This window comes from Zootoca vivipara, chromosome 7 (assembly GCF_965207765.1).
Source record: "Zootoca vivipara chromosome 7, rZooViv2.hap1.1, whole genome shotgun sequence".
NCBI classification, from domain to species: Eukaryota; Metazoa; Chordata; class Lepidosauria; order Squamata; family Lacertidae; genus Zootoca; species Zootoca vivipara.
Window position 1 is genome coordinate 20,460,100 of NC_142590.1, and position 25,475 is coordinate 20,485,574.

Genomic DNA, 25,475 nt, shown 5'->3' on the forward strand with positions numbered 1-25,475 from the left:
CTCTTAGACAAGAAGGATGAACAGATGTTCATAGTTCTGTGGCAGGAAGATTTATGGAAGTAGAAGTACAGAGGAAAACAATGTTCCAGAAAGGCAAAGTCTTTTCTGCACTTAGAAGGAATTTGCATGAAGGAAATTTAGCAACATCGCTAGTGTTGCTACTCTTAGTGTGGATTGGAAGTTACATGCAGAAACTAAGGTTGGTCTAGTTTCAGATAACATTCCTTTTGACTAGACTCAAGTATATCTGCAAACACTTAAGACAGGGCTGCCATACAGCCAGATTTTCCCGGGATTTCAAAGGCGGCACTGACGTCCGGGGGAAATTTCTGAAAGGTGGTGCTTTGTCCTGGAGCTTAGCCAAGTCAATAAAAAAAACAGAGTGTCCTGGTTTTTACTTTTTGAAATATGGCAGTTTAAGATTAGGGTACAAGTTGTGTTAGGGAAGGATTTGGTTATGTCACCTGTTCCAGCACTGAATCTGAAATACCGGTACAGTATTAAAATGAACTAAAAAGAAGCACTAGATGGGGCAGAGCCTTGACTCAATATTTGGGATATGTGTGTTTTCCAGATAACATGCATAGCTAAAAATCTGTTTAAAAGTATTATCTCATCCTATTATTTTATGGGAAGCATTCCATCTAGTGCTCTTCATGCTGGCTGGAGAAAATCCAAACCAAAATCTGCAGTTCCTCATTCCCTACCTCCAAAAAAGGACAACATAACCTAAAATATTATTTGAAAATTTGCATAGAGACACACACAAAGAGGAGAAGCAGTTAGCAGCTAATTTCTGTCAAGCAAGGGTTTTTTTAATCAACAATGATTTTCAAACTAGTAAAAGTTCATTAGGTACAGAAGTTTAAATAAAACCAGTTAATTCTGAAGAAGACTACATACAACTGCAGCTGTCTATATCTTTTGTTTTGCAACCCCAAATTTCCATAAACAGACCACCTGCAAATTCAGTACATACTATTTTTAGCAATATCGCCAGAATTATTTGGATATTTATGCTGCAAATCAAAGTTTATGCCAGAATCCTGTCTGAGAAGCTTTAGTTAAAACATTTTAGGTCCCAAACATCACGAAATGCTTAAACCCCCTTATTCAAAAACTTTATTAAAAAAACTTTAGAAGTTTGCCCACTGGAATGGATTAAAGTACGTAAACAGAATATGATAGACAGTACAAAAGCATTTATTCTTCCTAGCTACCCATTATGATGCTATTTTTAATTAGAATGTAAAACTCTGGACTTCAGATAAAAGTTTACCACCCCTCATGAAACCTGTCATTAGTGCATTAAATAGGTATGCATATACAAATACAAAAGTTAACCTTCCTCAAATGGCATAAAACCTCCAAAATGTATTTGGCTATACAGTACACTAAATGAAAAACTAGAAATCTGCTTTAGTTATAGAAGTTTCCATAGGTTAAAAGCAGTCCAGAGCACTGAATGCACCAAACTAGTTGACAAAAACAAAGGGTTGATGCTACCCAAAGGGCTTGCCTATTCTTTGCACGGGTAAGTAGTTTTCCATTTGCCCAGCCACTTTCCCCAGGAAAATCTGCTCTTTACCGCTGAATCAGAGGAAACTTCAATCCATTGAAAACCCAATTGACATCTGCTCTGATTCAGCAGTGAATAGGCTTTCCCAGGATAAAGTGGTGGGAAAAGCAAAAGTGTGGATGAGCCCTTAGTTATGCTTTGAGTGGACCTGCTGTAAATCATCAGGATTTAAGTCAGTCATGAGTAACAAATTCCATTTATTTCAGCAGGTGTACAGTTATTCAGTCTGGAACCAACCCAAACTTATTTTCGTTTAACTATGACAGCTCTGATTTTCAGACAGAATTGGGTCTCCTGCTTTTCAGACAGAATTGGGTCTCCTCCCATCATCCCTAGGTAGCAGGATCAGTGATCAGAGATGATGGGAACTGTAGTCCAAAAACAGCTAGACTCAAATTTGGGAACTCCTGACCTATACTGTACGTAATGCCACGGTTATATATAAAGCCAATCATCTTTCTATGGGTCTCAAAATATAAATCATGCTTTAGGACTGGCAAAATGAAACTAGGCAAAGTTTGACAAATCCTTGGGCATATATCAAGAGAAATGTAGTATAGGCATGATAGAAGAAAAAAGTTACATAATAAAGTATTACACTGTATTATGACTGGAGTGGTGGGGAAACCACATATATTCATGAATATATTAAACAATTTACTTGCATATAACTGAATTTTACATCTCTGGTTTAAAATCAGAGTGCTCTATCTACCAGTGTCCCCAAATTTAATCTGCTGTCTGCTTAGCAGCAATAAGGTTTAACAAATTACATTACTCCTTGCAAACAGAAATATTTCAATCAAAATATACCTAGTCAAATTCTCTTTATATTAGTCATTAAAATATTTCAAATATTTTTATTTATATACCATCTCTAAATCACCTGAACAGTTAATGAAAAATAATATTTCACAAGTGAGCAAGCTGAACTCAACAAAAAACACACATGTATGAAATGAAAGGAAATTGATAGAGAAATATGGTATCAGACTCTTACTCCAATACAGTATGTAATTTGGGCTTCACTGACTACTTGATAATAAAACATTTTGGTCTTTACAAATTCCAGTTTGCATCTTGGTGCAATTATCTAGCAGAGACAGGGTCTTTCAGAAGCAGGTTAATGCCAAGGTTCATCTTAAGACGCTGGGATTCTTTTAGCTTGCAAGATGTAGCCTTTGGATTTGATGACTCCTCTGCTCTTAACAATGACTGAATATCGCAGAAGCCACAGTGGAGTCCATTCATGCACTTGGCAATCTGAGATACTCTCCTGAAGTGTTTCTTGGAAGCTTGCTTCGGAAAGGAGTTCTAAGGTTAGAACAGGGAAAGGAGAAGGAGATGATTAGCAAAGCTTTTATGAAATTGAGCTACCAGCATTCAAAATACCAATCTGAATGCCAATCATATTTGAAATATGTATACAGTATATGTAATTACAATAAAGCAAACACACTACATGGTTGAACACAGTCCTGATATTTGCCATGCCAGAACATCACCAAGAAGACCAACAATCCAGAACCTTCTACAGTTGTTCATTACTTAACCTTTTATAATATGATAGTTTGCACATTATTTAAAAAGTCCAAGTTTGTTCAAACCAATCGAGCACTGCAGAATTTATCTCCTGGCTTATTGTTATGCACATCTTTGCTGCGGTGTTATCTCTACAAATGACTTTATGTTTTGCCTGCTGAATGAGTTCCTTGACTGCATTAAGTCCAAATCAACACCAGCTTTTTTAAAATCTCCAAACATACTAGTGATATAAGCCAGAAATTCATTGTTAAAAAGGTGGGAATAATGAATTCTTAGCTCAAATGGTAACAGGCAGTGCACCCTATGCACATGTTGTCCTCAAACATTGAGCTGAGCTATTCTGGCTTTGATTTAAGCTGGCATCCAGAAAAGGTTCTTTTTCTAAACATTGTGCCCTACAGAGAATATGGAACTAATTCTGTGATAATACAGTACAGCTAATTCTTATTGATCATAAAATGGCAAAGCATAAATGGACCTTTGGTCTACTCTACTCTATCAAGGCAATTAACAGGACATTACCTTTTGGATCATTATGAGTCAAAAGCTGGATATCAAACTCTTTAGCAAATGCAGTCAAATCTGGTGGCATCACACAACAGGATGCAAGATTCACCTGGTTACTGCTTGGTTTCACCTAGAAAAAAAGTAAAAATTAAGATAGCGCTTTGGTGTTTGCCTTACATTATATTTAATTAAGTGACTGCACATTCTTTATGACAATGGAAAGCTGCTCCATTTTCTAAACTTTTAAAAAATGCTTCACATATCAAACATAGGGATGCAACTACTCACTTGCCCAGCTGGCTATAAAGTGTCTGTACTGTATTCAGGATTAAAACTGGATCTGATTTCATAATATATTTAGTAGAACATATTAACAGAAAAAGCACCAGATCCAGGTAATTTCAGTTGAACACTGCCTCTTACCTGCGCCCACAAGAACAGTTGCTCCAACAGTGCTTTATCTAGATCAGAAGTCCCTATGGCAACAATCTTTTTGTTTTGAACTAAGTTTTCAAGCTCTGCCCAGTAAGGTTGTAAATATTCTAAGGAAATATTAATTCCGTCTTCGGTTGGAGGAGGAGCAATTATCACAGAATCTAACTGGTCGACACCAAGGGCAGAACATGCTAAAAAAGAGAGAAAAACTTTCATGCTTAAATAGAATAAAAATGAATTACAGGATGCTTTAAGAAACACGAATCTACTTGTCTTCTAATGACTTATTCTATCTCCTAGTATAAATGTTCAGTTCCCTGAATCCACAAAATCTCTGCAGAGACAAATCTATTTTACAAGATCAAGCTAAACTATTTTCGAATTACAAGAAAGAACCTATACAATAGGTATTACTTTGCAGCAAAATATGCTGAAAAGAGAGGAATGAAAGCAGAGTTCTTAATAGTTCTGAACATACAATAGTACACCAAGGAAACCAAACAAAAGGGTTACTTTCAGAGTTTAGCTATCAGAAAAACAAAAGGCTAATTTTTGCTTGCTCTGCAATGCAAAATCTGGATTTCTTCCAGTTCTTAGTAAGTCGGTGTGCACTTCTGGCCTAGTGAAATTAGGCTTGAAAAAAGCCTAGGATTAAAGCCAGTAGGAGCTCCACCCCATCCAATGCCGAAATGTGGCATGGTGGTCAATTGCAAGGAGGATCACAGCTGCCAAACCCCCTTGCTGAAAATGCACCCTTGCCCAACTGCACTTACGGTAGCTTAGAAGTCTTACTGTCTCCAATGCAAATCCCCCCCAAACCTAATTGTGTGTGTGTTGTGTGCTGTATATGTATGCATACATGTGATATGTGAGGTATGTTCAGGTATGCATGTGTTGGTCAGGCCTGCTCACCTTCCTTTTAGCTGCATCTGTTATTTGAAAGACGGACCCTGAAATGGAAACCACGAGAAATGCAGTCCCTCGACTGAAAGCGACCCCCCCCCATTTCACTGTCTGCCAACTTTGTTCAAAGACAGTAGGGAAAAGATACAAAGTTCAATAGATTTTTAAAACATTCATGACTAGGAAAAGCTTCTCTGTTTCAGAGCCAGAAAAGATTTAAAAAGAAAAAGAAGAGACCCTGCAAACTTTGGATATGTTCAAATGTAAGTTGCCAACTTACTCATACTGACTGCTTCTCTGATTGATGAAGTGTTTGATCCTGCGATAAACAATTTTGCTGAAAATAAAAGACGAGTTAATAAGGGAAAGCAACATCTGCAAATAATGCAAATTCCCAACTGTGTGTTTCTGACCATTCAATAGCACATCAAATCTGCACAGATTAATGACCAAAACACTGTGGCAGAGGACATAATTTGAATGCAGAAGGTCCCGTGTTCAAATTCCAGAGTCTCCTAGAAAGGCTGGGAAGAATTATGCAGCCTCCTACTTCCTTTAAGTTGATGTCTTGCACAAATACAACTTAGCTATAAAGCAACAAGAACAACAACGCAAGAAGTTCCCCTCCAAAAAGCAATTAATTCCCAAGAACACCAATTGTTCCAATTAAAAAGTCTGACGTATATTACACAATGTCCGCCTTTTCAGAGACTGAGCTAAGGGTTATTAGCTGCTCTAGGTTATTTCTGGGTTTATAGATTTCTAGGCAAGGCTCCCATTAAGATGAAATGCAAAACAAGCTTATAGAAAGGTTAGATTTCAAAGCAATTTGACTTAAGACATGTTTGCTCAGGTCCTTTTGGTGAACAGCGGCCCACAGATTATTTCTCTACATGTGAAGACAAGGATTTTTTGCCAATGAGCTCCAAACGCACTGGATGAGTTAAAGAATGGCAGAAATGTTGTTTTCCCTTTAGTCCAGGGGTTGGGGAACCTTTGGCCCTTCAGTCAAGTCCCATCAGCCCCAGCAAGCATCGCTGATGGTCAGGGATGATGGGAGTCGTAGTTCATCAACATCTGGAGGGGCAAAGGTTCCCCATAGTTGGCCTTAGCCCATGGCTCTGCCTAGAACGAGGTGATGAAAAACCTGCTTCTTTATTTCACTTACAATAGATGCATGATTTTTTTTTATGGTAGGTGCTCTCAAAATAATTGATGGAACAGAGATTGCCTTATCAACTCAGATAAAAACCTTGGTTCAAAGTAGTTCATTAACTTGTTGTTCAGGAAGCGTCTATGAAAGATTATTGGCTGCGCCTTCAATACCAAGCCCAAGAGAGACCCAGGTTGGCACACACCTCTCAGCAAGATTTACTAATATTTATGTAGCTATTTTTGAACTAACAACAGTTTTCATTTTCAGGGTGCAAGGATAGCCACTATCTATACAGAGCACTAGGATGGTTCCACGACCCTGCTGTAACTGTGCTGTATCCAAGAAATGTCTGCCCTCTCTTTGAGAAACTTCAGAATTGCTCATTACTGAAGGAGACCAGAAGTCCATCTAACACACCATTCTGTATCCAACAGCCAGAGGCTCTGGAAGCTCACAAGCTGACGCATTATGCAATTGGCCATTTGTCCCAGTTCTGTTTTCATTTTACTTCCAGCATTGCAACAGGGGCATCAGCTACTTTAAGGAAGGAAGGAAGGAAGGAAAGAAGATATGCATTGTCTGAGGCTATGAGATGATCCTGAAGATTTTTGTTGAGTACAGACTTTGGAAAGAGCAATATGGATGCAATGATATAAGCAGAGCAGTACCAAAATTCTGGTAGTGCGCACTTTGGATACATCTGCATGAAACTCTAGTTCAGTGTTATGAGAGCAAGCCCAGGGCTCATGCACTCTCCCCTCCCCTCTGGCGTGGCTGTGAAGAGGCGATCAAGCATTTCTGCTTCTATTTTTTATTAACCACAGTATCCTTAACTGGGGTCACTCTTAACTATAGTTCTCTAGAGCATGCCAGATAAATAAACCTGCGGTGTGCGCGTGTGTGCAAGCCTGGCTTGCAAAGGCATGGCCTCATAATGTTAAATCATGATGCAAACACAGTCTAAATGTAGATGAATTATTAACTGTGCAATGCTAACCGTGTTTTCTCAGAAGTAAGCATTTTAAATTTAAATACACCCAGGTAAGCAGGGTTAAATTATCTTTCTTTTTATTACTGTGATCCCCTTTGGGAGAGGACAATTGTCTGAAAAGCAGGATAAAAATATTAAAGGGAAATAAATAATACTGCTTTGTCCTATGAATTAGTCATCAGGTTGTTTAGTTAGCAGATCCTCGACTGCAATTCTTGTCAGCAGGGTGACTAGAATAATGCAGATAAGAGTCCCAAGAGAAAGTACCGGTAAGTGATAATACTTTACTGAAGTTAATTGAACAAAAGCAGCATATAGGGTAATATGCAGAGAAACGAGCTTTGGTCTCCTGGCCAATGGCAGAGTGTGCTGCCTTTCAGCTCTGCAGCCCCATCCATTCATAATACAGTTAAGTTGTGCTATGCTACGGTAGACTTCTTACTCAATTCCCCAACCTATTCAATTTAATATTCCATAAGTCGTCAGAGGAAGGTGACTCTCTGTAGCTAAGAAGCTGGTTGACTAACACTGGGCCCTGCTCCATCCCATCTCTCCCAATGAAGTCAACAAACAAATTATACCTGAAACTTTCAGTTCTTCCCTCTCTTCAGGATTGATCTTTTCTATTGCTTGGGCTAGAGTACATTCAAGGGTTTCGGGCAGCTCCTGCAAATAAATGTGTTGACAGTCAGAAGCAGCTTACCAGTATTGGCAGCTAAGCACATCTTGTGTCATTAGAGAAGACATATAAAAAGCAGCCTTAAGCTTCACCAAAATTCTGTTTTCATATGGTGTTGGGGGGGGGAGCAAACAACTCTGCAGCAGATGCTTCAGACAAAAATCCTGGAATCCCTCTGTCTGAGGCACCCAGTTGCAAAAGGCCTGGTCCACACTGCACAGCTGGAGACTACAAAGGGAAAGTCTGACAAGCACCTCATCAAACTGCGTGAAAGGCAAAGCACATCTTCAGTATGGAAGGCAGATTTGTAGCACTACACATATTCTGAGAGTCCTCGTTTTATGTTATGCCTGCATTCAGCCTCAAAAATGCAGGGCATGAAATAAAACCACATGCAACAAACAGTTTTAAAAAGAAAATAAAAACAGTCACGGGGTTATCTTTACACAATCCATCCAATTACAGGGCCTCTGGTCCCATTCTAATTGCAAAATGGGACTGGCAGGAGTGGATCAGCAATAAATCACATGGAGTAAGCGAAATTAACTCTTTATTAGAATAAACAAGGTCTGCTCAGTAGTGCCAGGCCCATAAGCACAGTAACTCTTCTCAGTAAATATTGTCCTTATGAGACAGTTGTGGAGAATCAAGGTCCCTGCCTTACCCCAGCTGCCTAAGTCTCCTCATCTCCCTGGTCCTTCCCAAGCAATCTGAGACTCTGCCAGCGTGCCTGTTTTTGCTCTTCCCTCTTCATGCCTCTTCTGGTTCTGGGAGACTAGAAGGGAGGGGAATTCGACTCTCCCTATTCACTAAACCCTGTTACCTCTTCAGCTTCAACACCTCTTCCCAATCTTCTTCCTCTTCTCCTTCTGACACCTCATCGTCGTCCCACCACCAATCCCTGGGCTCTGAGCCTTCTTCCTTGGGGGTTCCCCAGCTGGTGCCTCTCATCATTCCTCTGTGTCCAACCAGTCCATGATAAAGTGCTGCTTTTAACATTTAAAGCCCTAAATGGCTCGGGATTCCAATTACCTAAAGGATCGCCTCTTCCCACAGGAACCTGTCTGGACACTCCATTTGTCCACCAAGGTCCTGCTCTGTGTCACAAAGAAGCATATGGAGGGCAGTGACCAGACGTGTGTCAGCTCTCCACCTGCCCATCCCTACTCTTTGGAATGGGAAGGAATGTCTGCCTCTGACTTTATTATCATTTTGGTTCCAGGTAAAGACACTTTAATTCTTCTACGATAACTTTCATTATATTGTTTCTCTCTCCAGTAATAAATTACATTTAACAAGGACAGACTGAGTTTGGGCCAGAGAAAATTCTAATTATTTGACTAGCATACTAGCAAGGAAACACAAAACAGGAAAGGTCACTTACCTGCAATAGATCTGGGCTGATCTTTGAACTCCACTCATTTAAGGTTTTCTGAATGCAATCCCGCAGCTGCAAAGCAACATATTCACTATTCAACACTGTTTGGTTTCAATTTTGCAATGCAGTGAGAAAGGGAAATTAAACCTGCCTCTGCTGATCCCCATATCTTCTCTCTTATGCACACAAACTAAGCAAGTTATACCTGGGTACAGTGATAGAACAAAAATGTGAGGACAGATGTAAACAGGAAACAGTAAAAAGGGAAGGAATCCAATTTTTTTCTGCAATTCACCATGCCAGTTCTAAAGTATTGCTCCTTTCTCCCATTAGGGAAAGGGGGTGGCCTCCATAAGGTCACATTAGGGGCCTAGATGGGAAATGAGAGGAACCCTCAAATAATGCAGCAGATTCATGACTTTGGGGGGCAAAGGAAAGAAGGAATAAGTCACCAAAACATACAGAACTGGAAAATTCTACTAGAGGAGGGCAGGGGAGGGGTACAAGAATGTAAGGCTTGCTGTGGCTTGTTCCTGTCACCAAAAAATAGTGGTTTATCTAACATTTAAGCATCGGCCAGTGATTCATCGATAGACCACTGTCTTCTTTCTGCCTTTTTCTACCTTAACTTACCCAATAATTCTGTACAGGTTTTCATTTTTAACTCATTTGTATCAATATGATCCTCATTAACTGAAGAAAAATTAGGATGTTGGACAAGTTTCAACTTCCTGTTCAACATCACTGTGATCTGAATTGAGGGTTGGCTGATACTGAATGGCATGATCAATTAACTTTTTCAGTTAACAAGGGAAGTTTGAGTCCAGGTCTGAATGAACAACAACTTCCATTATTATTTTTAAAAAGGGAAGAGAAGCAAAATCCAGCACCTGGTCTTGTAGTTGTGTATTTCTCATGCAAAGATCATTTGCAAAAGCTACAAATTCATCCTAAGTAAAGCTTTAAAATGGTTTGACTGATTTAATTGTTGTGAAACAATTCATCGAAAGGCAAATATTAAGCATGTTTTGGGCATGTTTAATTATGCCAAACTTTCGGAATGAGAAAACTAAATATGATTTTTCCTACTAGAATAGAGTAGCATTTGTCTATTGAATTGGAAGCTGCCTCACACTTTTTCTCTTTCAGAAAGGCACCTTATTAACTGAGATTCTGATACCATGTTACAGTATTTAAACATCTGTAATTAACTCATTGGTTAAGACGCCAATATCAACTAATAATTCTTTAATCCATTAACAGCCCTCATATTTAGTGTTCCCTGCTGTGATGATGGCTTTGGACTGTTTGTAAAGTGTGAAAAGCGCAGCTACAGAAAAAAGCTTCAAATTTATTATTTGACTCGATTCCCCAGGTGTAAAACCAAAACAGTGGTTTTCAAAGTTTCTAGCTTTGGGAAACCCCTTCCCCATTGAGTGGTCTGTGCTAAGGAATCTCTGAGTGGTCTACATCTTCCAACATATTCTGGGGCATACTCTATGAGCCACACTCAGTTTGTGTAGGCTGCCGGCCAAATCTTTTGGCAGCCAGTGAATGCCATGTACCATCACCTGGCATGAACTGAGACTACGCCCTGTAACACACCCAACCCTTCCCTGCAGCTACACATTACAGGGCCAGACGGGTTGTAGTATACAAACAGTCTTTTCAGAAAACCTGTCCATCACTACTGATATTCTCACTGAGGAACTCCCGTTTTCTGGCTTTCAGCTTGAAAGCCACTGAGTTATAAACAATACTGTAGTTCTAGTTACAGGTAGGTAGCCGTGTTGGTCTGACGTAGTTGAAACATAATAAAAAATCTGAAGAAGTGTGCATGCACACGAAAGCTCATACCAATGACAAACTTAGTTGGTCTCTAAGGTAATACTGTAGTTGTATGCAGAGAAAAAAAGATAATAAAATAGGAACCCATGCTTCTGGTAGGTATGTTTTACACGTGTCAGAGCAGGAACCCTTCAGGGAAGTACAGTATTATTATTAATTAAGACATGTTAGTAGCTTGTCGCTACTAGTTCCAGAAAAATGTCTACTTCTGCTTCATTGACTATGCAAAAGCCTTTGACTGTGTCGACCACAGCAAACTATGGCAAGTTCTTAAAGAAATGGGAGTGCCTGATCACCTCATCTGTCTCCTGAGAAATCTCTATGTGGGACAAGAAGCTACAGTTAGAACTGGATATGGAACAACTGATTGGTTCAAAATTGGGAAAGGAGTACGACAAGGTTGTATATTGTCTCCCTGCTTATTTAACTTATATGCAGAATTAATCATGCGAAAGGCTGGACTAGATGAATCCCAAACTGGAATTAAGATTGCCGGAAGAAATATCAACAACCTCAGATATGCAGATGACACAACCTTGATGGCAGAAAGCGAGGAGGAATTAAAGAACCTTTTAATGAGGGTGAAAGAGGAGAGTGCAAAATATGGTCTGAAGCTCAACATCAAAAAAACCAAGATCATGGCCACTGGTCCCATCACCTCCTGGCAAATAGAAGGGGAAGAAATGGAGGCAATGAGAGATTTTACTTTCTTAGGCTCCTTGATCACTGCAGATGGTGACAGCAGTCACGAAATTAAAAGACGCCTGCTTCTTGGGAGAAAAGCAATGACAAACCTAGACAGCATCTTAAAAAGCAGAGACATCACCTTGCCGACAAAGGTCCGTATAGTTAAAGCTATGGTTTTCCCAGTGGTGATGTATGGAAGTGAGAGCTGGACCATAAAGAAGGCTGATCGCCGAAGAATTGATGCTTTTGAATTATGGCGCTGGAGGAGACTCTTGAGAGTCCCATGGACTGCTAGAAGATCAAACCTATCCATTCTTAAGGAAATCAGCCCTGAGTGCTCCCTGGAAGGACAGATCGTGAAGCTGAGGCTCCAATACTTTGGCCACCTCATGAGAAGAGAAGAATCCTTGGAAAAGACCCTGATGTTGGGAAAGATTGAGGGCACTAGGAGAAGGGGACGACAGAGGACAAGATGGCTGGACAGTGTTCTCGAAGCTACGAACATGAGTTTGACCAAACTGCGGGAGGCAGTGCAAGACAGGAGTGCCTGGTGTGCTATGGTCCATGGGGTCACGAAGAGTCGGACACGACTAAACGACTAAACAACAGTAGCTTGTCGCACAAGTTTCCCAAGCGACACGCAACATATTTTAAAACATAAACATAATACAAATACATTATAATATCAGCATTCACACAAAAGCACATGAAATTCATAAAAATTACACAACTTCCATAATAGCAGCACACTAAGAACAACAATAAACTACACAATCTGTGTTGTAGTTTACTATTATTCCTAGTATCGCTCCCACCCTGCCTATTGTAAAGTAATACTCACCTCTATTTTGATTTGAACTGAGGCTTTCATTATATCCAAGCAGGCTACGGGATAGCTGCCAAACATAACTTCATTACTACCTCAGAATGGTATGGGGGCCTATAGTCTGCAGAACAATGGTTCCCAATCCTCATAATCCATGTTCTGAAACTAAGCTGCTGGCTTTATAGATGCTCAGTGCTAAAAACTGAACCTCATCTTTAGAATAATAATTAAAAACAACACATCAATCCAATAGATTAGCAATGTATTTTCCCAAGAAGCCACAAAGCAAATTTTAATTATTGCTACACACTCACTATGCGTACTTTTGAAAGGGCGAAAAAAGGTTATTGTGATTTGTGGCTGTGATAAACTTTTCTTCTCACATCAAGGTGAAAGTATGATCTGAAAGCAAAAGTCCTCTAAATGCCCACTGTTTTGAGTATAAATGGTTATTGTGGGATAGCTGAGAATAAACGCAAGCTTGGAAAAAACTTTCCTCAAGCTGACGATGACTACCGGTACTTTGGGTTACAAAATACTACAATATTTCATCTTATGGCGCACTGGGGGTGAGTGAAATTAACAATTATAAGAAAATAACTAGGTCAATATGATACATGAACATTTTAGTCCAGAAGATATATTGTCTAGAAGCTTTGAATAGATTTTATTAGCCATAATAAAAATTATTTATTTTTATTAGGAGACTCTTGAGAGTCCCATGGACTGCAAGAAGATCAAACCTATCCATTCTGAAGGAAATCAGCCCTGAGTGCTCCCTGGAAGGACAGATCCTGAAGCTGAGGCTCCAATACTTTGGCCACCTCATGAGAAGAGAAGACTCCCTGGAAAAGACCCTGATGTTGGGAAAGATTGAGGGCACTAGGAGAAGGGGACGACAGAGGACAAGATGGTTGGACAGTGTTCTCGAAGCTACCAATATGAGTTTGACCAAACTAAGGGAGGCAGTGGAAGACAGGAGTGCCTGGCGTGCTATGGTCCATGGGGTCACGAAGAGTCGGACACGACTAAACAACAACATTTTGTTTGTGAACCACCCTGTGATCTTTGGATGAAGGGCGGTATACAAATGTAATAAATAAGTAATAAAACAATAAGAAAATTATTAGAATGAAATGCAGTTTTACAGGACCATTTCAGGCTGTTTAAAAAGGACTGACCGCCAAGCATAAGACCAAATACAGTGCTGCCTGTCAGCATAGCCTGAAGATGCAATACATCGCCAAACTAAGAACAACAGGATTCCATATGTCAATTACAACCAGGGTGAGGCAAGGAAGTTTTTGCAGCTACATGCTGCAACACAGTTCAAGGTGCTCACATTTAACTGCTAAGCTAGACATGTACAGTATTTAGTTAGGCTGCATCAAACTGCTAAAATGCTAGCAAGAGATTTGGAAAAAAGTCGCTCAGTGGTGTGTTATTTGTCTCTAGAAAGTATGATTCAGAAAAGCTTAGGGGAAACATAGCAGAATAAATCAAAGTGGAAGTGTATGCCCTGACAGTATACCAAACATTATGTACAGTAGAAATGTTTGGGGAGTCTTTTCACCTAAATGCTTGTTAAGAGGTTTCTTAAAAATCATATTCAAAATTTAGCAGAAAAACACTTGTTAACAAATTGTGATGGCCTTCAATTTTTTCCCCAAAAAAGCCCTACTCTTAAGGCTATTAAGAGAGACTAAGGATGCTTTGAGGCTATCACAATTTTTCAGATGGGAAAATCAGTGACAAACCAGGAAGTTATGGCAGCTGACATTATGGGCAACAAACTGCTTTCCAAACAAAATCAGACTTTTTGCAGCAAGGAAAGTGATAACAATTGCTTGGTGCAACGTCATATAACCTGCCTACAAACTCTGTGCAAAACAAATCAGGTGAATGCTCTACAAACAGGTTGTTTGCCTGGAAGCAAACTGTAAGGCATTGGACAAAAACACAATACTGTACTGTACAGTGGAAGAAGCAGATTGTTTTTGCACTGAGAAAAATACACAGCTACATAAACAAATATCTACTTAACACTGACGCTTCTAAAAATGATAACTCCGTGGTGGGATTCCAACATTGCTCTGAACCCACAAACTCCTCAGCTAAAGCGGAGCAGAGAACCAGTAAATCAATAAAGGCTTTAATTCCCCTCCACCCCGATTCAGACAGAGATCTGGATTTTAATACCAACTCAATGTTTTTAAATAATCGTCTCTGGGGGTCTTCCTCCTCCTTTTTTCAACGCGAGAGAGACGTGTAACTACTACTAAAACCCCAGTCAATAAAACCAACGTGCTTTGGGAAAACGCACACCCAGCACTGCCTCCCGTTGCTTTGCCACAGAAAGGAGACAATAAATAACCCATAGCTGCCAAGTTTTCCCTTTTCTCGCGAGGAAACCTATTCAGCATAAGGGAAAATCCCTTTAAAAAAGGGATAACTTGGCAGCTAGGATAACAAGGCACCGCGACGAGGAACAAAAAAACCTGCCAGCCCCTATATGTATTATTTATGAGGGAGCGGTCGATCGCAGCGGCCTGGCTTTGGTGGGGTATTTTTGGGGGGGTGTCATCCCGCGCGGAGAGCAAGATTCGGGATCCGCGCCCCCGCGTTCTTACGACCAGCAAGAGCGGGTCGGCCCCGGGCGTTGTCAGAATGGACCGTCCACGCGTCTCCTCCCCACTTTCCCGCAGGCTCACCTCCTCGCTGGGGGTGGCCGGGCACTTCTTCCTCAGGCGCCCCCAGTTGAGCAGGTTGCCCGTCTGCAGGTTGAGGGTGCCCGCCTGCCCCAGCAACACCCCGGCGCTGCCGCTCTCGGTCCCCATGAGCGCTTGTAGCCTGCTCTCTCCCCCCGCTTGGAAGCCACTGGCCGCCGGGTCCTAAGGAAGGAAAAGAGGAAGGGAATCTACCCGGGCAGAGTCTGCGGCGCCTCTCTCCTTCCTTCCCTCCCTTTTCCACTTCAGACAAGGGAAGGTGACTCAGCAGGAGGGAAAAAGTGCCTTGTCACTGTCCCCGGTCACATGGCTCGGGACGGACACACACAGAGCAGCGGGGAGCAAGCGCAAACGGCCCTCCCAGCGGCGGCGGCCAACTGCTTTGATCCCAGATGAACCCCGCGCTACATATACACACACGGAGGGGGTTCTCGCTGCCAGTGCGCATGCCCAGTAGTGAGGAGCATGTGCCGTGACAGCTGCGATTCTTGCTGCCCTCACCCGGTCTCTCCGCCGGGAGCTTGTTTTGGACCAGCGCCCCCTGCCGGTTACCTTAGGAGCTCAGCCCGTCTCAGACACTCCTTTCGCGCCAACACACGCCCCACGCCCCACAGCAGCCGTGCATCACGAAAGTCACTTTCTCTCTCCTCCCCCCCCCCAGCGTAAGGGCACCTTGTGTTGAGTGAGGTAGGGGGGCTGCTTGTATACGGAAACTCGTGCGCCTTGGCGCCAGAAGAATGCTCACGGCACGATCCTAGACTCGTCTATATCTTCGTTAAGGGTGTCCCAGCCACGCACAATTTGATTTCCACACACAGACTGCTTTGTCAGGGAGGGGTAGAAGTAGTGTAGCATTGTGTAACTTGGAACTCATCAGCATGGCTGGTTTTGAAGGCTGTGATTCTTTAAATTATGTGCTGCAAAATTAACTGCTTGCATTCAACAAGAAATAAAATTGCTGAATTGTGAAAGTATTCCATGAATCCAAAGCACCCATATGAGGAGCGGGTTTCCTAATGAACAGTATCATTGTGTGATTCGATGCCCTGGATTTGCGTCTTTCCCAGAGTGGTGGTGGGACTGGAACTTTCAAACTGCAATCTACATATCTGCTTGGACATAAGTGGCACTGAACCTAGGGGGGTCTTACTCCAGATAAGTGGGTGTACAATTACTACTTTGATCACTCCCAAGTAGCGTTGATCAACTTCCTTCCAACTGTCACAGAATTGTATCCTGTTCATTTAAAAAAATGCTTCAGGGACAATACTATTTTTAACATGTTCAAGTCCATAGGCGTCCTACTTTATATCAACAAAAATCTAGATATTATGGGATAAGCAATGAAAACAACAAATAAACATCTATCCCTTTCCCATGAAAAATAAAATCTCAAATGTCCAGAACAGTTCTGTGTTACTCCAGAACTTAGCGCGAATCAGTCCAAAGTGCCTAATCACTGGCACTCAGTTATCCTCCATGAAAATGACTCAGTTAAGTTCCAATATCAATATTTGAAATATTATTTTAATTTCCCTTTTCCTTTGTAGCTGCTCCTTACAAAATATGCATGCTTTTAGATGCTGAACAATAGCATATGAATACAGTAATAGAGAAGGCATAACATATGAATGCAAGATGTGAGGAGTTCTATAACATTTTGTATTAAATCCAAAATACTGAGTTGTAAATCATGCCTAATTTATTTATATTCCCCATTTGGAATAAGTAATCCCCCCTTTGTGTGCATTCTATGCAAATAATGCCTTCCAGTATTTGGAATTTGCTGCTGCAAGCTTCTATTTATCACTGTCCATTGGACTCCAATAATGCTTAACTAAACCTTGGCGACATCCCAGAAGGCTGCAGCTCAAATGGAAGGGATGTTAAAAAGCCGAGCTTAAACACTATTCTGATCATACACCAAATCTGGCTACATTAATACTAAATAGTTGTTTTCTGGTAGGCATGATGAGGCACAACTAAGGACCCAATTCTGTACTTGATTTCCCTTGACTTGAGGGGGCTATAGGATTTGCTGGCAGCTCTGCCATGTTGGTAGAACTGGAAAAATGCTGCTGGTACAAAATGTATTCTGGCAGAACTGGTCAGAAGCAGAGGTTATATTTTATTTGGTCTTTATCAAGCATTCATTCTGATTTGTTTGAGGGACTTATTATATGTCTTCCCATTAATCATTTGTTAATTTCACACTTCTCAATGCATTTCACCTTCAGTTTCCTAACTGCAAAAAGACAGCTTTTTTGTTTTTAAATGATTTATTGTGCAAGGACAACAGAGCATTTAAATCCACCTTAATTGCACAAATCTGAATTTCCTAGTATACATTCAAATCCCACCTGCAAAATACTGGGCTGTATCTAATGCTAGGCCTACTCAGAGTAAACTTATTGAAATTAATGAACATGACAAACTTAGGCCTATTTATTTCAATTGCTCTACTCTGAATATAGCTTAGTTGAATGCAACCCACTGACTGGACTACTTAACATCCCAACCTGTACCATATGTTTATTGTGCCTTGTTTAATGTCTTTGTAACTGATAAAACTCTGTAAAATATTAATAAAATGAAAAAAGGAGATAAATATCGAGTTAGACTGATATGAAAGTTGTTTCTAGGCTGCTGCCTGCACCCATGCATGTTCATTGTGTTATGGCTGATACATCAAGTGATGATTTTCATCTGTGCATGGAGGTGCATATTCAGCTGCAAGTATTCAAGGTCTAGTTTGGACACTTGCCTAGGCTGCAGTGGTCTTCTTGGGATGGAGGAGCAGACAGGCCTCAGTCAAGAGCACCTGATATGAATTCTAATCATGCAGGTGCTGTGTCTGCATCTGGGGCAAAAGCAAACAGCTCATTACTGTTGCATACAATGTTGCCTGTAGATTGAATGTTCAGTCCTCAGCTTCTCTACCTAAGGCTAGGAAAGAGCTCTATCTGAAACTACAGAGAGTTACAGCCAGCCAACATGGCTGCCTTGAGTCCCATCAGGGACAAAATACATGTAATGATGATGATGATGATGTGACATAGACAACATAGAACAGGCATCCCCAAACTGCGGCCCTCCAGATGTTTTGGCCTACAACTCCCATGATCCCTAGCCAACAGGACCAGTGGTCAGGGATGATGGGAATTGTAGCCCAAAACATCTGGAGGGCCGAAGTTTGGGGATGCCTGACATAGAATCTATGTCAGGTGTGTGGGGAAACTTTCACTCTCCAGATGTTGCTGAACTACAACTCCCCTAAGCCCTGGCCACTGGCCATAGTTGCTAGAGCTGTTGGGAGCTGTAGTTCAATAACATCTGGAGGGCCGCAGTTTGGGGATCCCCATTCCTGGGCTATGAGTAGTCCAGGAGTCCGTTACACTGTATCTCCACTACCCAAAGGCATGTTGCTTACCACTATGGGGAATTGCAGTCAAATACATAACTATGCATTAGTGCTAATGAAGGGGTTGAAACGATAAAGAGCTGGATTCCTCTCAGCTAAGTCCCTCCCCCTCTTTTCCATGAGGAGGATGTGAAGCCTTCATTTCCTGTTTCTTCTCTCTGTGGCATTTTAATTGAACAAGGAAGGCGTGTCCAGGCTTTGCTGCAAGCTTAAAGCGTGTGTTCAAAGCCATCTTTCTGTGTTTTCTACCCAAGAGTATTCTGCCAGTATCCTGCTGCTTCTTGGATAACTGCATGAAGCTGACCTTTGAAACCTTTAGTAAGTAAAGCGTTTTAGATTTACAGTACTTAATAGGGTATGGTCTGTTGATTGCAAAAGCGTCGAGTGCTGTATTTGCAAGCTGACAGGATAAAAGGGTCTAAAAACCTATACTGTCTTCCTAACTATACCACTGCTTGATTTTGCACTTTTAAACTCGGTTGTTGGGGGCTCTGTTCTCTCCTGCTGGAGAGTGTGCAAGGTCCCACATTTTGAATCCAGACAGCCTGCCAATTATTTTGTTATTTAGCCCCCACACGCGGGTCACAAGAATTCATATTTCCCTCCACAGCTACCTCGGTAACTGAACTGAGGACTGACTCTCAATACGAGGTAGCAGAGTTGGGGGTAAATTTGTAGGGGGGGCGGCTTTTTATTCTTAATCCTTGGATAGGAAACTGGTTCTTGTTTGTGAGCTGCTTCGAACTTTCCTGAAGAAAAGCGAGGTATTAATACATATTAAGCAAACAAACACTCGACCAGACCTGAGTAGTCACGTGAGGAAACCCAAAGCACATGGAGAGGCCAGGTGGACGTTCCCGCGCGCTTCGCGCGTGGCGCAAAGCCGCGCCCAGCAGCAGCAGCGAACCGTCGCCGCCCCTACGGGTCTCTGCTCCCCCCCCCTTTTGCTGCGGAGCTACTGAGGAACTGAGCGCACCCTGGCTGCATGCAGCAGCGGCGGCGGCGGCACCATCTCCTCCATCCTTCCCCCTCCAGGGGATGGGGCGAGAGTGATGGATGAAGGCGTAAGCTGGCCGAGCACCGCTGCCCGCCCTGGTTTGGACGCGCCCTCCGCCTTCTTTCCTGCAGGGCTTCTTTCTCCTGGGGCTAAGGAATCACCTGACCGGCCGGAAGACCGGCCGGGGGCCCCCCAATTAAAGTGCATCCGCGGCGCAGGCGGGAGGAGGAGGTGGCGGTGGCGCCGCCGGCGGCGGTGCCGATTGCATACCCTACGCCGGTAGCTGGAGTCGGGGCCGGGCGGCCGCCTGCAAAATGGGCAGCAGGATTACTTTCTTCGAGGTGGGTGTCCCCCGCGAGCCTGCGCTAGGGAGGAGGAGGGCGCTCTAGTGGGGCTGGGGAGAAACCCCCAAGGGGACCCAGGGTTCCGGAGCTTACTGGAAGAGGGCTGCGCCTGCGCCCTCCATCCTTGGGCTGGCTCACAAAAGGGTCCCTCGCCGGCGGGTGCCTTGATGATGATGGTGGTGGTGGGCGGGGGAGGGAGCAGCAACTGCTCTCTCTGAATTGGAGCCAGCGGGAACCCGGCACTTGCCGCTGGATCCTTAAACACGTTGTCTGGCTGCAACCACTAGGGCTTGTTCCCTCTCCAGCGTGCTTAGGGGGGCATGGCCTTTAAACTCCTCCTGAAGTCTGAAGACCATCCTAGGAGGACCCACTTTTAGACCAAGCGTGCACTTGGGAGACCCACCAGATATCTAGGTGGTACTAGTGTTTGCTGTTGCAGCACACCTTTGGTTGGCCCTGTGTCTTCCTGACCCATCAGATTTGGGATGGGATATGTTTTCTTACCAGCAGATTTTCCTGTCCCTGCCTGAGCAGGAACTTTGCCTGGTGCTTTGGGTTTTTGTAGGTGCTGTTGTCTTCCACTGCTATAGGGAAGCCCAGGAGTTCTATGTCTCTGTGGGAAGAGAATGATAGTCAGACTTTTGGCAGTTTCTTGGCATTCCTGTACCTCCTGGGTCATGGGCAGCCACTGCCATGGCATAGAGGAGTATATGCTTTTCATGCCACAGCAAATACACCTTTTTAAATCAGTGTGTGTCACCAGGGGTTGTACATAATTAGGTACGTTATAAAGGTGAGCCAACACATGCATGTTGGCAGGCATGCGACTGTATCCATGGTCTTCAGATTTCAGGGAAGGGCCATAGCACAGTGGTAAAGGAACTGTTTTGCTTTCAGAAAGTTCTGGTTCAACTCCCAGAATCTGCAGGTAGAGCTGCAAAAGACAGTTTGTTCAAAACGCTGCCAGCTAGATGGACCTGACTTGATATAAGGCAGCCTCCCTTGACCATCCAGATTTGTGTAATTACTATCTCGAGGCATCCCTTTCCTGATTACCTACCTACTTGGCTGTCTCACATCTTCCTACTAGTAATAGCTGCTGCACTAAATTTTGCCTGTGTTTGGAGAAGAGATGGTTGCCACCTTTGACGACCTAATGTTCTAATAACAATCAAGAGCTTTTACGACAGGAGATGGGAACCTTGCGTTTGGAGGCCAAATGCACCTCTCTAACTGGCCTTTTATTCAATGTTCTTATTTGTACATAGTGTATTGTTTTATTGTTGCTATGGCCATTGGCTAATGTGAATAAAGTTTATTATCTATCTCTAACTGGCCCTTCAGACTCTCTCCAGGCCATGCTCCCTACCTAACCCAAACCCCTAAGGAGCCCTGCTTTGTGCCCTCCTTGAGTGCTTCTGCCTGATAAGTTTCCTTGTGCTGTGAGCATGCCTCTTTGCTTGCCTGAAATCAGATGTAGGGGTAGGTAGGTGTAGCTTGGCAGAAAGGACTTGCAGGCTAAAAGGGGTAGACCCAATTAGACCCAATCAGATGTTCTCCTTTGCTGCTGCATAGGAATGCAGCCAGGCAGAACAATTCAACTGATCAACTATTCTGGAGAGAATATGGGTGTCTCAGAGGAGTCCCTCCACTTAGCCCTGTCTGCCTTCATTGGCTTTTGCCATTAGGGAGTTCCACTATCGGAGGAGAAGCTGTACCCGTGAGGAGCACTCCAAAAGGAGGTTGGTTCGTGCCAACTGTTTTATGTTTGACAAATTGGGATTTTCGTTAACATTCCTTGGCATCCCAGCTCCTTTGCCAGGAGGTAGGGAGGGCTCTCAGGCTGTCAGTTACCAAAGTTTCTCCTATGGTTTATGGCTTGTGTTTTGTCTGGGTTCAAACTACACACTAAGCCCGAACATGGTTTTGTTCAATGCAGTGCTGAAGCAATCTTGCTTGTTTTGGAAATTGGCAAAAACTACTGCTTTTCAGCAAATCTCCCAATTTTGTGCTTTGTCATCTTATACATGCCTTCATTAACATGCTAAGTGTGCTACAACAGTGTATTTTGTGCTTCTATATTATCACTGAAAATAGAACACATAGACTATGTTTCAGACTAATAGGTGAAGGTGAAATTGGCCGCAACGATGGCAACTTCCTGGAAGACTAAACCACCACCTGCCTTGTCAGGTTTTGTGTTGTGCAATCTGAGCTGCATTTGAACATACGTAATCTTAATTGAGCATGGTGATTTAACAACCTAAGGTTTTCAGAAAAACAACAATAACATCTTGTGGCGGTTTGTTCTCATCTTCTAATCTTGAAGTACCTGGATAGAATTTTTTTTAAAAGCACCTAAACAATATTGGAAATTAATTGCTTGCCCTACCCCATTAAAAAAACAGCAACACTATTTCAGGCATTGATCCAAAGAGAAGTGCATACTACACATTTGTACAGTGGTGCCTCGCTAGACGAATTTAATTTGTTCCACGGGTCTTTTTCTTATAAGGAAAATTCGTCTAGCCCATAGGAATGCATTGAATTTTTTTTTTGAATTATTTTTTGCCCATAGGAACGCATTAATTGAATTTCAATGCATTCCTATGGGAAACCGTGATTCGGTAGACAAATTTTTCGTAAAATGAATTCGTCTAGCGAGGCAACCTCCACTAGAAAAAACCTTTCGTTAAACGGAAATTTCGTTAAGCAGGGCATTCGTTAAGTGAGGCCCCACTGTACTCGGATAACAGTTGGCAAAAACACTGGGGAACAAGAATAATTCACAGAGCAGTGGTTCAGTTCAGTGTGCACTTGCACATGAGATATTTCATATTTTGGACCAACGTTGTGTCCATAGATGCTTTACAGATAGGCATATTCAGTACCTGTGAAGAAAAATTGAGACAAGAGAATGCACAATAATGAATGAACAATGAACCATGCTTTGTATGGTTTTAGCTTTGTTTTAAATGTGTTACGGTTTTTAATTACCTTTAGTAAATTGCCTTGAGACAGTTGTTTAGATGGTGATGAATACATTGGTGATGATACTACTTCTACTACTAGCACATTTTTCTTCACAAAAAGCCAGAATAAATTAAATCATGTACTTGGTCTTATTATCTTTGCCCTGGCCATACTTACTCAGTGAACCCTTTATAAAACTGATTTTGTTTTTTGTTTTTAATTGGTCCATTCTGGCACTATTTATTTATTTATTTATTTATTATTTTAACGGGCTTCAAGATACTTGTTTCTTTATAATAATTTCTCTTGTGTTCTGGTCCTGTTTGTGGGCTTCTCACGAGCATTTGGTTGGCCAATATGAGAAAAGGATGCTGGATGTCTTGTCTCCTTCCCTAAGCCAGGCAGAAGATTTCTGGGCTTTGGGAAAGAGGCACAAGGGATCTGGCAAGATGATGGAGCCCACTTGCCTCGTTCCCAAAGCTGGAAAGGAGGTGCCAGGGGAACATTTAGGGGACTAGCCTAGCCCCCCATGTCCACTGAACACATGCCACCTGCCTATTAAGCATTCTCACTTGTTTGCGCAAAGTTTTATGACGCCGTGTCTCAAACAATTGTTAATCCCACACTTTCCATTGCAGTTTTCCCAACACTTTGCTCCTTAATTTTTCTTGGGAGTGGGTTTGTTGTGCAAGAGCACCAAATTAATTGCACAACCAGAATTTGTTGGCACACCACTGAATCCCACCTACAAAATAGTGACTGTCTGTAAGCACCCTTTATGACCAGCGTTTGGGCATGTGCCTTGCTTGGGGTGTTTTTTTTGTTTTACTTTGCTGCAGCTCAGAAAGTTTAGATTCTTTTACCAGGATACAGTATTTAACAAGCGCCTGTGATCTGCAAATAAGATATTGTATACTGTCCTGAATTACCCATAAAAGGGATGAGCCTTTCCTCTCAACTAAATAACGCAGACCAATCCCATAATGTGTGGAAACAAACCCATCAATAATACATTGAATAGGTTTTTGTCAAAGACATTATAAGCAGCAGTACTTGAGTCATCTGTAGGGTTTGGAGCTGTCTGGATCAGGACTCTGAAATCAGATATTCTGGATAGCACAATATAAAAAATAATAAGCATGTATCCTGCAAAGAAAGCCTCTCTGTAGGAGACCTGGCATAACCTCCAACCAACTCAGTCGAACACAACCCATCAGTCATGTATTGTGACTTGCCAGGTCCTTGCCAAGTGCCCTGTTTTCGGAGTCCAGACAACTAGGAAAAATAGCAGTCTTCTAGAGGCCTGGTGAGTTGCCATATTTGGGCTGCATTTTGGCATGGGTAGGTCTGCTTTACAGAGTCCAAAGGCAAATTATGAGAAGTACTAATATTAAATGAGCAGGAATTCACTGTGTTTGCTTCCTTAGAGGGCTTTTGCATCCACCCTAGGCTTGGAAATAGGTCATCCCAGTGCACACATTTCTTTCCGAAAGAAAAGCACTTGACGAATAAAAAGCAAGCTCTTCCTCAATAATTTATCCCCCCTGCCATCTATTTGGAAAGCTGCTTGCTATCATTGGTGGGCTAGAGTTATTGGAGAAGTAGCCGTTTTAAGTGGTGACAGCTATGCTGAGTCATGTCGCTTCTGGGACCAATAGCAACTTCGATTTTTTAGAGAGAGGAGGCTCAAATTGTGTTTTCCAAAACAGCAGTTTTAAAAAATAAAGACACAGCCAAATTTCTTACACTCTCATCCTGTGTAGGAAAGGGCTGTCCCCCTGAACTGTGCCAACGCGAATGGCTTCTCCCTGTGCCAGTGAAGTACAAAACTAAGCTGGCAGGATGCAGGTACCAGGTAACCCATATTCCATTAGGACATTGCTGGCGCATGAGGCGGGAATTCATAGGCAGAGCTGGGAACATGAAAGGAGAGGAAACAGGGTTGGTTGGAATTGTATGCTTTCTTGGGTTTTGGTCCCTCTGCTACACATGGCACAATGCAGAGAGGGCACTTGGGAGCCAAGGGCAAAGAGAGCCTGGTATGTGTGTGTGTGTCTTAATGTTAAGAAGCTTGTTCCACACTGTGGCATTGTTTTATAAACTTTGCAAGCAGCAGATCTTAACAGTTTAACTTAGAACAGGAAAAACCCACTACTGTATACCTATGGAATGACAAATGTGTGATGTAGACAGTTTACAAAGGGGCACCTCTGCATATACAGTTGTGTGCGTGCATTTGTGCACTGTGTGAGTAGTGATCCCTGCACAATCAGACAGTCTTTTGCAGATGTTGTTCTACTTTATAAACTTTTCTTCAGTGGATGCTCATCTAAGTTTTCCAGTCAAGCATCTGTTTGTATTTCCTCCAGTGCTGTTGCTTGGCAACAGACAATTGCAAAGAAATAGTTCCCTGGCATGGTTTATTGCCAACTCTGGCAGAGGAATTTTGATCTGAAAATAGACTTACATGGAGAAATGCT

The 25,475-nt window shown here is 42.3% G+C and overlaps 2 protein-coding genes across 9 annotated transcripts in view; one reads left to right on the top strand and one right to left on the bottom strand.

Moving 5' to 3' along the window:
* Window positions 1–793: 793 nt before the first annotated feature.
* GCLM (glutamate-cysteine ligase modifier subunit) lies at window positions 794–15,515 on the bottom strand. The gene is made up of 7 exons (XM_035122649.3): window positions 15,246–15,515; window positions 9,180–9,245; window positions 7,698–7,782; window positions 5,250–5,306; window positions 4,055–4,257; window positions 3,647–3,761; window positions 794–2,893 (listed from the first exon to the last, which is right to left on the bottom strand). The coding sequence occupies exons 1-7, from the start codon at window positions 15,369–15,371 to the stop codon at window positions 2,721–2,723; spliced, it is 825 nt and encodes a 274-aa protein (XP_034978540.1). The 5' UTR covers window positions 15,372–15,515; the 3' UTR covers window positions 794–2,720.
* Window positions 15,516–19,627: 4,112 nt separating this feature from the next.
* Window positions 19,628–25,475, top strand: part of LOC118088377 (very-long-chain enoyl-CoA reductase-like) — a 57,532-nt gene continuing 51,684 nt past the window's right edge. For 6 of the 8 annotated variants that reach the window (XR_015950788.1, XR_015950789.1, XM_035121981.3 and 3 more), the window contains exon 1: window positions 19,628–20,019. Coding sequence is in view for 5 of the 8 variants with exons in the window: in XM_035121981.3 (XP_034977872.2) it covers window positions 19,993–20,019 (27 nt within the window). In the remaining 3 variants the exon portion in view is untranslated. Of the gene's footprint in view, window positions 20,020–20,834; window positions 21,765–25,475 lie in introns of those variants that run through there. The other 2 variants (XM_088673147.1, XM_088673146.1) reach the window with 2 other exon arrangements.

Bases quoted from the DNA above. Each gene is read 5' to 3' on its own strand.
- GCLM (XM_035122649.3), bottom strand. From the start codon at position 15,371: ATGGGGACCGAGAGCGGCAGCGCCGGGGTGTTGCTGGGGCAGGCGGGC. The intron at 9,246-15,245 runs GTGAGCCTGCGG...GTTGCTTTGCAG, and splicing joins CGGCCACCCCCAGCGAGGAG to CTGCGGGATTGCATTCAGAA. The intron at 2,894-3,646 runs GTAATGTCCTGT...TTCTAACCTTAG, and splicing joins GACTCATAATGATCCAAAAG to AACTCCTTTCCGAAGCAAGC.